This window comes from Varanus komodoensis, unplaced genomic scaffold (assembly GCF_004798865.1).
Source record: "Varanus komodoensis strain SLA01 unplaced genomic scaffold, ASM479886v1 scaffold50, whole genome shotgun sequence".
NCBI classification, from domain to species: Eukaryota; Metazoa; Chordata; class Lepidosauria; order Squamata; family Varanidae; genus Varanus; species Varanus komodoensis.
This window is the reverse complement of record NW_025336088.1, coordinates 5281271-5297200: the sequence shown is the minus strand read 5'-3', so window position 1 is coordinate 5297200 and position 15930 is coordinate 5281271. Positions and strand designations below refer to the sequence as shown.

General features: G+C 45.1%; 1 protein-coding gene across 1 annotated transcript; it reads left to right on the top strand.

Annotated features, from left to right (window-relative positions):
* The first annotated feature begins 6599 nt into the window (after positions 1-6599).
* Positions 6600-15680, top strand: LOC123031775 (keratin, type I cytoskeletal 14-like). The gene is made up of 8 exons (XM_044447092.1): positions 6600-7088; positions 9993-10075; positions 10221-10377; positions 12142-12303; positions 12390-12515; positions 13778-13998; positions 14538-14572; positions 15491-15680. Exons 1-8 carry the CDS (start codon positions 6600-6602, stop codon positions 15586-15588), a joined length of 1371 nt encoding a protein of 456 aa, XP_044303027.1. The 3' UTR covers positions 15589-15680.
* Positions 15681-15930: the final 250 nt, after the last annotated feature.

Sequence of the window (15930 nt, the reverse complement as noted above, 5' to 3'; positions counted from 1 at the left end):
CTTCTGCCTTACATGAAGCGTTACCTAAAGATAAAACTTCATGTCTCTGAGCCTTGCTGGAAGCCAATGCTGAGAATGTGTGGGAAATGTAGGGAACCGAAAGAACTGAACGTTTTGGTCTGAGAATGACTGGGGCACTTTAGGTACAGAGGTTCTTTGTATATGTAGGAATAATAATAGTAACAACAACATTACCTTACATTCTTCCAGGCTTTGCCCGGGGAGTGAAAGACAAGGAATCAGGGGCATCAGGGAATTATCCCAAATCCCAGAAGGCAGCATTTCAGATTTCACTAGTGTAAATTTTTGCAGGGATAATGCTGGAATGCAGTGCATCTGGGTTCAGGATGGGCTTTTAAACTTACTCCAGTTTGGACTGGAGTAAAGTTTGAAGGCTAGGCCTGATCACGGTGGCGTTCAACTTTACGTGAAATTGTGGGATCTGCTACTGCAAGATGTGGTGATGGACATCAGTATGGTTGTCCTAAGGAAGGTGCACCACTCGGCAAAACCATGACTGGACTCAGCCATGAAGCAGAGGGAAGCAGCTGCCTCAGACAGCAGATGCTGGGAAGCGGCGGGAGGTTTTGGGCAGCAGCACTGCATGAGAACTATAGTCCGCCTTGCGCTCTCCAAGTTAGCAGGTGGCCCTCAAGTTCAGCAGAGGACCGAGTCCCATCACCACTACCGAAGCAAGGAGTCCCATTGCTGGGAGGGAAGATGCCATCTTGCATTGCTTCATTAGAGATGTGGCATGGTGAGAAATCCGCAAGCATCATTGCACACTCAGTTCTTATTTATTTATTTAATAAACTTCTATGCTGCCCCATTCGCCGAAGCCTCGGGGTGGCTTACAACAATAAATAAATACATATAATCATATAAAAACAATATAATTGGAAATGCCCTGGCCAAAGATATAAAATCAATAAATAAGCTAACAATTAAAATGCCGTTTAAATAAAAAGGTCTTGGCCTGGCGCCGAAAAACATATAACGATGGCGCCAGGCGGACCTCTCTGGGGAGTGCATTCCATGGATTGGGCGCCACCACAGAGAAAGCCCTCCTCCGAGTACTAACCCTCCTAATATCCTTCATGGAGGGTTCCCGGAGAAGGGCCTTTCCCACTGATCTCAAGTTCTTCACAGAAGGTAGTTCACAGATCCCCATGATGCCATGTTCTTTCCAGGCCTCCCCCTTTTTTTGCAACCCTTCCTGCAGCTTCCTTTGAGATGCAGGGAAGTGTGCTAGTTTTTGGAAATGGCAAAATGAAGTGGGAACAGACTCTTATGCATTGTGCACTTCTGCACAATGCTGTCTTGTACTTGTGTGATGATAAAGAAAAACTCTGTGTGTGTGTGTGTGTGTGTGTGTGTGGCAGGGACAGTATGTCTAAAGGAGCCTTTCCTGCAAAGAATTTGGAAGTAGAAGTATCAGTAAAGCGGCAGGTTAAAAGTCTTATGTAGAGAAGCCCTACATTTCTATTTAAGTTGTGCATATAATATGCTGATTGTATTGGAGCAAATGTGTTGTATAACAAAAAAGCCTGAACTACTAGGTGGTACTAAGGATTCTTAAGCAAATTGACTTGATTAACCCTCTCTGGAATAATACAAGCATTTATTACAAGTGTTTTCACACGTCTATAAATTTTGTAGTGCAGTTCTCAGTGGAGGTGTACAATGATCACAAACTTTGGCTTGGATCCCCAAGCCAAATTTGGAGCTTCAGAATATGGGCAGATTTGGCTTGGACTGATTCAGATGAGTCAAGATTAGGAAAGCTGTTGCTTTGTGGCTGTCGGAGGCTGTTTTTTCCTGCCCCTTCCGAGCAGATCAAGACAAGAGGCTTCTAACACCAGTACTGATCGCGTTGAAGCAGGCCACCAGGCTGGCTTTGTCGTACTGCAGAGGTCATTAGCAAAAGACAGCAGTCAAGCTAGGAAACCATCTGACTAGGGAAATTACAAGAAGTTGGTTCCAAACTGAATCTTCCTCCCACTTCCTGACCAAATGGACCCAGTTCCTGCAGGGAATGTGGGATGCCACTCAGTTGGTCTACCCCTTTGATCTGCTTTCAAACTATGGGACTGATCATGTGACATCCATCCCCCTTTGGTTCTCACTTTTTAACCATGTTCCTCCTAGAACCAGACATGGTCTGGTTCTCACCAGCCTCTTGGCTTATCCCACCATTGGCTGGCCCTGGTCTTTTGGCTAAGCATTCCAACCCTGCCAGTTCTGATTCGGATTCTGAGGTGCTATTTTGGGAGAAGTGGGCCTAGAACCTAGAGTGGCTACCATTGGTTATCCTAGGAGATAAAAATAGATACAGCTATTGTTCTCTTTGACTTTTTCTGCCTTTCTTTGTCTTGCAAGATACTCAAGATAGCTTATAGATTCTCCTCCTCTCCATTTTATCTACACAACACAGCCCTGTGAGATGGAGTAGGCTGAGAGTCTGTGACAGGTCCAAAGATATCCTGTGATTTCCAGGGCTGAGTGGAACCAGAGCCCAGGACTCCTGAGTTCAGCACTCCAATCTTCTGAGCCTCTGCCTCCTGAAATTAGACAGTATTAGCAAGTGCAGCAGCTTCTTAGGACTGCCACATTCCAGAGAAATAGGTGCAGCAGATCTTGTGCTACATGCTGCATGCCTTTACATTTCAATTCTTAAAAAGAGAATGTTTGATTTTTTTCTGATAAAATTGGATTAAATTTGCAGGGATGATTACCACTACTGAGGCAATTAAGCCTGTAAAGTTTGAGGTTGGATTGCAGATTTGTGGGGTGAAGTGTGGTTGAATGATAGCTGGGTTTGGCTTCTAATAATATTTATTTGTTTATTTCCATTACTATGCCACCCCATAACCCAAAGTTTCTCTGGGTGGCTTACAATACTAGAACATAAAAATATACATACATACAATAAAATTATTGAACATATAAAAAATAAAACCATAACATAAAGCACCTCAAATAAAATATACTCACACATACCAGTAAACGCAACCACTAAATTAACCAAAATTGAATTGATAACATCCATGATAAAATATAAGTGTTAAATAAAATAAAATTAGAAAAACATATTGTGTGTTTTCCCTAGGACTTTGCAATTAGTGGGATTTGGGAGGGTGAGAATTCTGGGGGTGCGATCGTATGCATGATGAAAAACCCCCTACAGCGCCCAGCATTCCCCAGTCCGCTGGCTGGGGAATCCTGGGTGTTGCAGGAAGTTCTTCTGCCTCAGCATGCATAGGATTGCATCCTGAGTTACTCCAGGCTGTTTCCATCAGCTTCCTTTGGTCAGTTCCGCAGCAAGTCAAGAGGCCATGGGTTGGACAGGGAGCAAAGCTGGGGCAAAGTTGGAGCCTGCTTTGATAGAAAGCACTGCACTTCTGACATTGCCTGTAATTCTCAGAACAAAGCTGCACAGCAAACGTTGGGGTAATTGTCTTTTTCTTCGATACCTTCAAAATGGAAGGTGCAGGGATTTTTGTGCTAGAGTAGCCTAGACGCTCGCAGGATGTTGCGACATGTGACATGCCGTGTCCTCAGAGTTCTCTCCTCCCAAAGTACAGTGATTGGAAAGCACCTGGGAAGACATGCAGTTTGATTAGAAGCTGGACAGCCAATTAGCAACCACACTTCTCACCTACCCAGGTAACTCAGCTGATCGTCACTCCCTTTCCCAGGAATTTACAGAGAAGCAGAAAAAAAAAAATGCTGTTCTGGGGACAAACTGTGTCTCCAAAGAGCAAACTGCAGGTGTGTAACAGGCAGAGATTCCACAGAACTGGATGTTCAGGGGTGATGAACATCTGTGACCACTCCTGGTCCCATCAGCCCCAGCCAGCATGGCCAGTGGTTAGAAATGATAAGGGTTCTTGGTCAACATTTGGTTTTCTATCTCTGTTTTAAGTGAAGGATCAAAGTTGGGATCCACCATTGAGTGATGGCCCACTTTAGAAAATGCACATCCAACAAACAGGGAGTCTTGTGCACCAATGTTCCCAATCCTTTTTAAAATTTTGCACACTTTCCTTAGTGTTGAAAGTCACTTTGGAAGTAGCAATCTGTGCCGCCCTGAAAAGTTCTGGCCAAGCAGGGAAATGGTTTGTCCCAGAGTGGAATGCCGAATGTAGCATTGGTGGACCATCTTGGCATCCATGGTGCGAGTGCTACGGTTGGCTTTGGGGCACTTTAATCCATTCCTATGATGCCTGTTCCAGTGAGGTGAGAAATGCTTAAGAGCCTGGGACTGGGACTCAGGTGATCCGGGTTCGAGTCCCCGCTCGGCCATGGAGCCAGCTGGGTGACTTTGGGCCAGTCACAGACTCTCAGCCCAGCCTACCTCACAGGGTTGTTGCTGAGAGGATAAGATGGAGGAGGAGAATGATGTAAGCTGCCTTGAGCCCTTTGTAGGAAAAAGGCAGGATATAAAATAAATAAATAAATAAATAAATAAATAAAATATGGTTCAGCTCTGCTCTGCATGGGTCAGATATCTTCTGGGGTTCCATATCTAGTTCTGGTCATTGTGGCATAAGAAGCAGATCAGAAAACTGGAATGTGTCCAGGAGAAGGTGACAAAGGTAGTGAAGAGTCTGGAGACCAGGTCCTGTGTGGAAAATTTGAAGGATATGTGAAAAGTTTGAAGGAGGTGTGTGTGTTTGGCCTGCCAAAGAGGCGATAACCCTGGCCATTTTCAAAGAACTGAAGGGCTGTCACATAGACAGTGGAGGTATTTTGGCTTGCTTCACAAGTACGACACAAATCAATAGGTTTAAATAGACTAAACATTATTTATTTATTTAAACTATTTGTATGCCACCTATTGCCCTATAGCATCTCTAGGCCGCTCACAATCAAGCAATTAACCATCATATAAGACTAAAACAGCACCCCTAATAAATATAAAACATCCAATAAACAGCATAAATTAAAAATACAAATAAAAGCATGTAGGAGTTTGGTGGCTCAGATGTTAAAATATTTTTTAAAAAGGCAGATCTTCGCCTGATGCTGAAAGGAATATAAGAACGGTGCCAGGCGAACCTCCTTAGGGAGAGCATTCCAAATACTTCCATTCATAAGACTCCTGATGGTAGGAGCTATTCAACAGCGAAACAAACTGCCTTGATTCTCTTTGGCAAGGGGTTTTGAAGGATGGATTGGATGATTGGGTTCCTCGCAGCAAAGAAAGGCAGGATTAGTACAGTGTAGGTTAGTATAGTATAGTATTATACACCCCCCCCCAAACGAATGAATGACCACCTATCAGAAGTGCTGTGCATTGCCTGAAGTTGTAGTGGATTTCTTGTATTGGTAGGGGTGCCCAGATGAGGTACCCTCTAAATGTAATTTGAGGTGGTCCAGGAAGAGGAAGTCAAAGGAGTCAATAACAAAAACCTCTTCTTTATGTCTGGAAGTGTTCGATGAAGCTTGCAAAAAATGCAATTCTTCTCCTTTCTCACTGGGATCTTCTGGCCAAAATATTACAAAATTTGTGCATTTGAAAGTAGGGAGGGGTTTTGGTGTGTGTGTGTGTGTAAATATTTATTTATTTAAAACATTTGTATGCTGCCCAGTTGTGCCACAGCACCTCTGGGTGGCTCACAATCACAAGATAAAACACAATAAAAACCAACGACAACATATTAAAATACAATATCAATTACATATGGACAAAAATACAAAACAAAGGTTAAGTGGCATTAACTATTATATATGCCATTTAGGCCAAAACTGATGTGACATTGATATGTTATTGCTTCTAATTGGCGCAGTTTAAAAAGGGGGAGAGAACAATACCATTACACCAACCTCCAAGCGGGTTTGGGACCTCAACAGGAAGGAAAGGTAACTTTCCTTTGCCTGCAAATCTACCCCCTCCCCCACACACAACACACACACACACACACACACACATGCACTGGCATTTGCATTGTGAGGAAAACCCAACTGGCCATATCATAAATCCCACACCAAGTTTTATCTATGCATGTAGATGCAGTGAGAACCTGCAGCTTTCCATACTGAAGTTTATGATCTCTGAAGCAGCCCTGAGCAATTTCTCATTTTATATGCTATGATAATCAGATCCAAGAGGCATTCAAAGCTTTAATGCCGGAGTTTTTCATAAGCTTCTCTTTGTGATGTCATGGTTTTTCTTTCCCAGCACTTCATGGGCCTAAGGTCTCACACACTGTCTGTGAGTCCCCAGAGAATTTCATACAAGAAAGTAAGGTAAACCTGAACTGCAGCCTTGAGAAATACCCCTCCGTTTCTGAATCACAGGGGTGTTTGTTTGGGAACAAAAGGGAAACACAAAACCTCCTTTTGTGGAGCAAGGTGTATCTGCTGGAATGTAACAAGCACATGAATAGGCCTGGGGAGGTGAATGAGGATCCTGGAAGTTGGCTTTGATGCCGGTGATGATGAAAGCAGGAGGGAACGTGCGTGAGAGAGAAAAGGTCCATGCTATGACAACGCCCCCACCCTGGGGGAATAAAAGGAGCAGAGATCAAGGGAGTACTGCTACTTTTCGGAGAATTGAGCAGGGAAGTCTCTGGGTGCCTCTCTTTTCTGGCAGCATGTCCACCACTATCCGGCAGTACACCTCCTCCTCTTGCGTGAAGGGGCCTTCCTTCGGTGGGGGCTCCGCTCGACTTTCCTCCAGCCATTTTGGTGGGGGATACAGAGCCCCCAGCATCCATGGTGGGGCAGGTGGTCTCTCCCTCTCTTCCTCCCGCTATGTCTCCGGAGTAAGCAGTGGCTTTGGTGGTGGCTATGGAGGCAGCAGCTACTGCAGCAGCTTTGGTGGGGGCTTTGGGGGAGGCTTTGGAGGCGGCCTGGGGGGCAGCTTTACTGTTGCGGGCGATGGCCTGCTGGCAGGAGGCGAGAAGGAAACCATGCAGAACCTGAACGACCGCCTGGCTGCCTACCTGGAGAAGGTGCGGGCGCTGGAGGAAGCCAACACAGAGCTGGAGGTGAAGATCAGGGAGTGGTACAAGAAGCAGGGACCTGGTCCACAGCGAGACTACAACTGTTATTTCAGGACTATTGAGGACCTGAAGAGCCAGGTAAGGCGAGACCATTTTAAGCAGAGTGGGGCTCCTGGCCTAATGCAGGAGGCTGGGCTGTGGAAAGCACACATTTCCTAAACGAGCTAGGGAACCTCTCAAATGCAATTTTCCAATATGGCTTTCATGTAATGTTCTTCCTAAATTTGGTTCTCAAATAGCACACAAATATGCATTAACTCAGTGTTTTCTGTATAAAATTACCATCTCCTGAAACAGCCAGTATTGACCTCAAAATAACTGTACGACAGCAAAATGGTGTAAATGGGAACTCCAGCACAAAACTGCTGAGTTTGAATTTATCAGCAAAGCTTCTTTGATTTAATTTGGGCTTAATCAGGACATATTCCTTTTCATTTCATTCATTCATTCAATTTAAATCCTACCTATTTCTTTTTTAAAGAGCTCAAACCAGCTCATTCGCATCCCCTTCTTTGATTCAATTTGATTTACCCCCACAACAACATCAACCCTGTGAGGTAGATGGGCTGAGAGTCTGTGACTGGCCCAAAGTCACCCAGTTGGCTCCAGGGCTGGGAAGGAACTAGAATCCAGATCACCTCAGTCCCAGCTCCATGCTCTGAACCACTACATCACATTGGCTATAGGTTCTCAGTTACTATAATATACCACTTACAGCACTATTATTATAAATTACCATGTTGCAAGTGAGTCACTATTTCTTAGCTTTGCATAGATGTGTCATTGACCTGGTCTTGCCTCTTGCATTTTCAGCCTTTGGGTTCCTCAATAGACACTGTTCCTCTGCATTCATCACTGCATCCTTCACTTTGAAGCTCTTATGTTGCCAGATCAGGACCCTTTTCAATTTTAACACAACTTACCCAGTTGCAACTCTGAATTTCCTACTATTGATATTACTGCTAGCATCATTATGAGTACTAGTGTTCATTCATGCACATTATTACTGTCCTGGAAAGTTTTCAGTGTAAAATCTGGCTGTGGAAAGACAAAAAGGTGAAGAGGAGGAAGGAGAGGCCATGGCAACAAGGAATGGAGAGGAAATGTAGCTTGAAGCCGGAACACTGACTTTGTTCCGGTGGATAACGGGGTCAAAAATAGGGAAGGTGGCATTTCGCATGACCATGACTTTTGACTAGGACTGCAAGACATTGCAAAGGCATCTGCAGAGGATTGCCAGCATGGAGCAGGACAGGAGGGGCCCCTCTTCATCTTCTGAGCTTGCTGTGGGTGGGTGGGATCTTCTACAGGTCTGCCTAAAGATATTTGTGATGTGGGAAAGTTTTGCATCTCAAACAGCATTACAGAGATGCTAAGGGGTAAGGTCCCTTGAGTCATGAAACAGGTTCTGACCTAGGTGTGACCTTTGTGTAGGCATATGATGAAATGCAGGCAGCGGAAGGTGTACAGAAGGTGATTTCTCTCGCAGGTTCAATAGCATAGAAACATAAGAAGCAGTCGTATAGCGAGTCAGATGACTGGCCCATCTGATCTACTAGTACTGACACTGACTGGCAGCAATCACTTCGCTGGGTTTCAGGCAGGAGTTTTCCTAGCCCTGCCTAGACGTGCCTCAGAGGTGTGAGTCTACCCAAAGAGGGCAGTGCCTCCTCCCAAATGGAAGCCTGAGTCTGCATTACTTAGGCCGTGGAGGCATCATCAGTGGAAGGAACCAAGTCAAAGTCCCTTGCAGGGTGAAAATATTCTCCCCTGTCTGAAAAATGGTCGTTTCCTTTTCCGAAGGACCACAGAACTCCAGGGCCAGCTCAAGACATGTGGGTGCTTTGGATGAGAAACCTAAACTCTGAATCAGTGCAGAGAACAGTCTGCTAGGAAGTTCTTCTGTACAAGCCCTAGCAAAATGCTTCTGAAACCTCGCAGGAGGGAAAAGCTGACAGTACAGAAGTGCACTTGGCTTCTGCATGTTGGAAGGGGAGAAGGTTAAGCCCCACTCCCCATAGCACATCCCCCCAAATAGCTTTTCATAAAATAAAAAATCCTTAATGACTTCACTAGAGTTCATGCCCCAGTCTATGCCAAATACTGCAAATTTCTGTTGCTGGTGATCCAGTTCTTTCTAAACTGTCCTTTGACTTCTCTGGTCACGACTGACGCAAACCACTGGCCTGCTCTTGCACATTTAACAGCAGGCTAATCTGCAGAAATCAGCAGGCGAAGGTTTTGCTGGGAGAGAAATAACCATGGTAACTTGCTAGAACTTGCAGATCCAATTGCTCACAAGAGCAAAAGGTGATAAAATGCTGGCATTTGTAGTCCAGTGGGCATCCCAGTGTGCATTTTTCCTTCCTGCAAGTCAGTTTTGCTTGACAGTCCATAGTTCCTGAGAGCTTATGCCATAATAAATTTATCTTTAAGGCACTACAAGGGCTCTTTATTATTTGCACAGCACGGACAACCAGCAAAGTCCTTCCCCATACGTTCACAGCCATGGTCCCTTCGTCACTGTACCCATTTTACAGAGGGATCGGAGACAGCCCAATGTTTCACCAGAATTCATGGATCTGAACCTGCATGCAATTCAGCACTCAGTGAAAAGGACCACTTGGTGATGGCACATCATGCCAGGAATGATCCTTCCCGCCCCAGTCCATCTGCTCGGCGGCACCTCCACCCTGCGGTACATTTCAAGGGTGCTCAGGGCCAGCCGTAACATTAAGCATCTCTCAGTGACTGCGCAGGACAATAGTTTATAAGGACAATGGCACTGCAAATTTTGCTTATGGCCCTGATCTGTTACCACTGAAACAGCATCTAAAATGTGTGATGATGTCTATCAACACTGGGAGAAAGGCATTCTGTACATGTTCAGAGGAAGCCTTAACAAAACTCAAGTCAGAGCATATTCCTGTTTACAAATTAGATGCAAAAAATAGAAACCACCCATTTCTTTCCTTCTTTCAGATCCTTTCTGCCAATGCTCAAAATGCCAGCATCCTCTTGCAGATTGACAATGCTAAGCTGACTGCAGATGACTTCAGAACTAAGTAAGCCTAGCTTTAATCGCAAATGGCAATTGCTTTCCTTTGGTGGGTTATCAGCAAAGTCATCTCCAGGAATGGAAGTTACGTGATAAATACTGCCTTTCACAACTCTCCCATTGACTTTCTTGCACTCACCTTGTGGAAACAGGTTTGAGACTGAGCATGCCCTGCGCCTGAGTGTTGAGGCTGACGTCAACGGCCTTCACAGAGTCCTGGATGAACTAAACCTGACCAGATCTGATCTGGAAGTGCAGATTGAGAATCTGAAGGAGGAGCTGACTTACCTGCAGAAGAACCATTTGGAGGTGAGGATGCTCAGTTTTTAGCCTTTCCCAGGGAGGCACAGAGCTAAAATGGGGCATATGCACACAGCAGGATTATATCTGGAGAATCCAGCACATAGCAGTATTTTCCAGTGTGTCCTATGAATAGAAACATAGAAACAGAGTGAGTCAGAAGGGGTCCCCCAGGCCATCTAGTCTGACCCCTGGCTCCAGCTGGCTCCGCTCATGACATGCCTGCCATTTGCATGTCTAAATGCATGTCCACTGAATGATCAAGGACAGTGGATTGTCACTACAAGATGCCACTTTTAAAAAATGTTCATAAAAAGAGGTAAGGAACAGAGAAAGAAGAAAAAGGATATCAAGGGGTATGACACAAATATTGCATATAATTTCAACATCTAATAAGTTCATGAAAGAGCAAAAATGTCTCTCTCTTCTACCCACAATTAAGCCAATGATTTTTTTAATTAAGATTCACAAACAAATTGGTCTGATTTATCAAACTAATTTAATATTGTAGTATTTAGCATTGAAGTTAAAGTCATTAATAATATTTTTATGAATTCTGTTATCTTGAATATTAGTTAAATTGCTTATAATAAACTATCCATTTTTCATTAAATTCTTTGGCAGATCTGTGTGTGTAATTAAAAATTTGGCCATTATTGCATTATTGCTAGCTTATTTTTCCAGTCTTCGGTAGCTGGACTACAAGGTGTCATTGAAATATCTTTGAAACGTGGGTTGAACAAGTCCTCATCAAGTGTGATCTTATTTAATAATCCTCACAACCATGAAGTGGGGCCTGGTTCACACAGACACAACATTTGTTTGGATGCACTTGGTTACTGGAAACGTCATCACAGCAGTTCACTTCTGGGAACTGCCTCCAAGGAAGAACACCACGTTTAAAAACAAGGTCTGAATGTTGTAATTGCGATGGCCCATTCACATGGCCAAATCACTCCCGGATGCCGCAGTCATTGAGCGTTTAGCTAACACATATGAAGCAGCTTCTAAAGCTCAACTGGAAAAGCTAACATGCCAGGCACATGTAATCTTAATCTTCCCATCCTGTTTGAAAGCCATTTGAGCTGTTTGCAACCATCACTTCCTGCGGTAGCATCTTCCATAGCATAGCTAGGCACTGGGCGAGGAAATGTTTCCTTCGGTCTCTCGTGAGGCTTCCAGGATTCAGCTTCTTCAGCTGCCCTCAGATTCTAAAATTGTGAGAAAAAGAGAAACACGTCCATCCACTTTCTCTAAACCATGCTGGAATGTGTATGTGTCTACCATGTCCCCCTTTGATGGCCATCAGCTTAGCTTTAAATTGAGCTTCAGCAAAGTTATGGAAGGTGATGCTATTCATGGCTACTAGTCAACTTGGCTATGTGCTAACACTGGAATCTGAGGCACCACACCTCTGAGCGCCAGTTGCAGATGAACTAGAGGGTTGGGTGTCCTGCTCTGGGTTGCCCAACGTGCAAAGAGAGGATGCTGGAGTAGACAGGCCTTTGGTCTGACCCAGCAGGGTTCCTCTTATCTTCTAATGGTCTAGATCTTCTCCCTGAAGCTTGTTCCATGTTTAGGAGGATAACCATGGCAAGCAGTCTCAGTATAAACGAGAATAAAGCCTCCACAAAGCTAATTAGCAATGGCTGCTTTGACTCCATCGTAGACCAATTGCGGCCAGGACAGGGAACAGAAAAACAGAGGTTATGGAGATAAGGCTGAAAGAGCTTGATGATTATTACAGCTTCCTATTGTGTCTCTCCATCATAGGAAATGAATATTCTCCGAAGCCAGATAGGTGGAGAAATTACAGTAGAAATGGATGCTGCTCCTGGGGTGGACCTGACCAAGATCCTGGCAGAGATGCGCGAACAGTATGAAAAAATGGCAGAGCAGAACCGCAAAGATGCCGAGCAGTGGTTCTTCGCCAAGGTGGGCCTTCCTTTGGAAGAACGGTTATTCCAGAAAGAATCTTTTGATTCATGTGTCTTTACTGTACTGTCTCCCTTTCCTTGCAGACTGAGGAGCTGAATCAGGAAGTTGCCATCAACACAGAGCAGTTGCAGAGCGGCAAGTCGGAAATCGTAGAATTGAAACGGGTTCTTCAAAACTTGGAAATAGAACTACAGAGTCAGCTCAGCATGGTAAGAGACCTCAACAATGATTCTTAAACACACACACTTTAGGACATATATATATCAGCAAGTACACATTTGTGATTGTTTTTTGTCCTGTGGGCCTGAGCCCCAGATTTTTTGGTACCTTTCACTGTCCGAGTCCAGATAGTCTCCTTACTTTGTTGAGATGCTCTGCATTTCCAGCCACTTTCATGATAATCAGCCTGATAGTGATATAATGATAACAGCAATGCATTTGATAACATCATTGATATACATTTTCAATGCATATGGTATGTGTAATTTTCAAACAGTGTTCTGAGAAACTCTGGAATTATTCTACAAGAATCATCCAAATTCAGTGCCCTACAGGTACATTGGAGCACAGCTCCAGTTTCCAGTCTGCCTGGAACACACTGACTAGTCCAGCAAATTTGGAGGGCACCTGATAGGGAAGACTCCTCTTTGAGAAGACCAATAAGTGCTTGAATGCTCACAGAATCTTCTTCTCATCTATTGATGAAAAACCAGTGTGGAAAATGTTCCCACAAGTTTAGGAACATGTGCTTCAGTGCTGTAGGTCCTCCTCTTCTCTACAGCAACCACACTAGAGTCAAAAAGAAAGAGGGTTTTGGGTTCTCCTTCATGAACCTCCTTGTACATCCCTTCTTCTAGTCATGGCCAAATAATCCAATCTGGCAGGCAGAAACTGGGGGGAGAGTCATTGTCCTCCGGTGTTAAATAAGAGAGGACTCCCTTCCTAGAAACCTGTGGCAGAAGCCTGGCCTGGGGAGCTATTTGGCAACTGCATTTCATCAGGCCCCAGAGCCTCTTCTGCAGGGAACAGATATTCATGCAGCATCAGCCCTCGAGCTTGGCAGGCAACTGGAGACCTCAGGGGTGCCACAAATACTAGGTTGTTGGTCTTCTCCTTGTCCAACAGGGCCATGCATTCTTCCTCCTGCACTTCAGGTCCTGCTTCCAGCTGAGGCACCTGAGCTCAGAGATCTCAAGCTGGACAGTATGGACAGGGTTGGGCGTGACCATGCATGGCCCAGGGTTTACTCTGAGTGGGAGCCCAGTCTAAGTCCCCCCGCCCCAATCACTGGAGATAGGTTTCCTCAAGACAAGTCTTGGCCTTTATTTATCTGTAGGCAAATTTAATGAAACAGCTAGAAATGTCGTGTCATCCTGATAGCTGGTTGGGGAAACCCTCCAGCGATAGACTGAGACAGGTGGCTTCCCACAGACACAGCCTCTGATCCGTCCATCCCATTCTCATTCCCCAGAAAGCAGCACTGGAGGGCACCTTGGCGGACACCGAAGGCCGCTACGGTATGCAGCTGGCCCAGCTCCAGGCCCTGATCAGCAGCGTGGAGGAGCAGCTGGCCGAGCTGCGGTGTGACATGGAGCGCCAGAACAACGAATACAAGATCCTCCTAGACGTCAAGACCCGCCTGGAGCAGGAGATCGCCACCTATCGGCGCCTGCTGGAGGGAGAGGAAACCCAGTAAGCCCAGGCCATATTGGGATTCAAAATGGGGAAGGAGGAAATAGGTTGAGCCGGGGAGGTTTGTGAGCATTAATATCCCATGGGGAGGAAGTTGCCCAGTAGGGCCGCCAAGCGATCATCCAGTCTGGTTCTCTCATTCCAGTGCTTCAGCTTAAGTCCGTTGTACATATCTGTTGTTACATGAAGCTGGACCATCGTAGCTGTCCTTGTGCAATGCCTCGTGCTGGCTTGCAAAACTGGTGCAGTGCCAAAGGCAATGCCAGGATAGAGGTCCGTCTACCCACTCCCAGACCCAGACTGGCCTACTGCAGTTCCTTGCAACATTTGCCAAAAATCTAACGAATGGAAATAATACCTCCCACTGTTCATGTAGCCTAAGAGAAAAACCAATTTATTATTAAATTAATCAGTTGCTGTGCGATTGTATCCTTCCTGTCATGAACTATCACTCTTGGTTACTTGTCTCTGCACCTGCTTCATTATAAATGAATATGATGGCTTATGGTTTTCTAATTCTGCTTTTTCTCATTCTCTAGTATTTCTACTCAGTACGCATCGGCTATCAGAGAGGGTAAGCATCTGTTGAGACTTTATTCAGTTATACTCTTGGTTTCCTATTACATTGATTAAATACTGGCCTTCAAGGGGTGGATCATACACAACAACAGGGTGGGGGCACAGTGGTTTAAGGTGGGTCATAAGGGTAGGTTCCTAGTGCTTCCCTTCTTCTCTTTTAGAGGAGAGAGAAAGAACTTGTGAGTAAGAGAAAAAGAAACACAGACAGAGATGGAGAGAGAAGGAGAAAGACATATCTTGTAACAAATTTCAATTAGCCCCAAGTGCTTTATGACAGAATCCTAGGTGTGTTTAGACTGAAAAAGTCCTCCAACTTCCAGCCAGTCTTAGCCAGCAGCTGTAGGATTCCCCCCCACCCCCACCCCCCATCTAAACTTGCATAGGAATGCACTCTTTCTTAAAGATAGCCCCTAGCTCCGCACAAAGATTAGAGAAAGGCTATGCAGTTACTGAGCCAAAACAAAAGGCCCTTAACATCAGCTTGCTTTTCCACTTTTTGGCAAAGGAGCTGAGGGGGCGGGGGGGGGGGGCGTGTTCCATTTGGCATCTTAAAATCCCATTCCTGCCTTATAGGCACAGCTCTTCCTCTCCACACGAGGAATCACTTCAGGCAGAATTGCCTTACATTCAGAATCAGATGAGATTTTGGCAGTGCTTCCTTTAGCAAACAAAACAAAGCAAAGCAAAGCACCCTACATTCTAACCTATATTTTCAACTGTACTGTAGGCTGCCTAGGAAGGTCTCAGCAGTTCCAAGTGGATAAACACAGACAGACAGACAGACAGACAGACAGACAGACAGACAGAAACAAACTGGGTGCCAGAGGGGACAGTAGCAGGTGGCAAGTGCCGTTTCAGGTTTCTGCCTTGCTCCTCGGCAAGTAACATTTCTCATTTCCACTTCCCTCTGTAGGGCCGAAAACCACCCACCAGGTTCGCACAATCATCGAGGAGGTTCAAGATGGAAAAGTGATCTCCTCCCGTGAACAGGTCCGCGTCTCTGCACCTTAAGGCTACTGTTTGGACCCCCCTGCTTTTCCCCTCCTTGGTGATGCTGCTCTGTCATTCCCTGGGGGCTCCACTGCCTGCCGCCCACAATTCAAGCTCTGTGTGGCTGTATCCGCAGGGCTCTAATAAAGCCTTTTCCATTTCCTGCAAGCAAACCAGTGGGTTTGGTCTTGTTTGATTCAGTTGAAGTGAATGCTTCTGTTGTTCTTTGTCTTTTCACCTTCAGCCTTTCTAGCCAGACATGTCAAGTGAAAGCCAAGAATAACAACACACATTCACACAAAGAGATGTGTGTGATTGAGTTGATTTGCACCTCAGTATCACAATATTGACCCAAGCCATTTC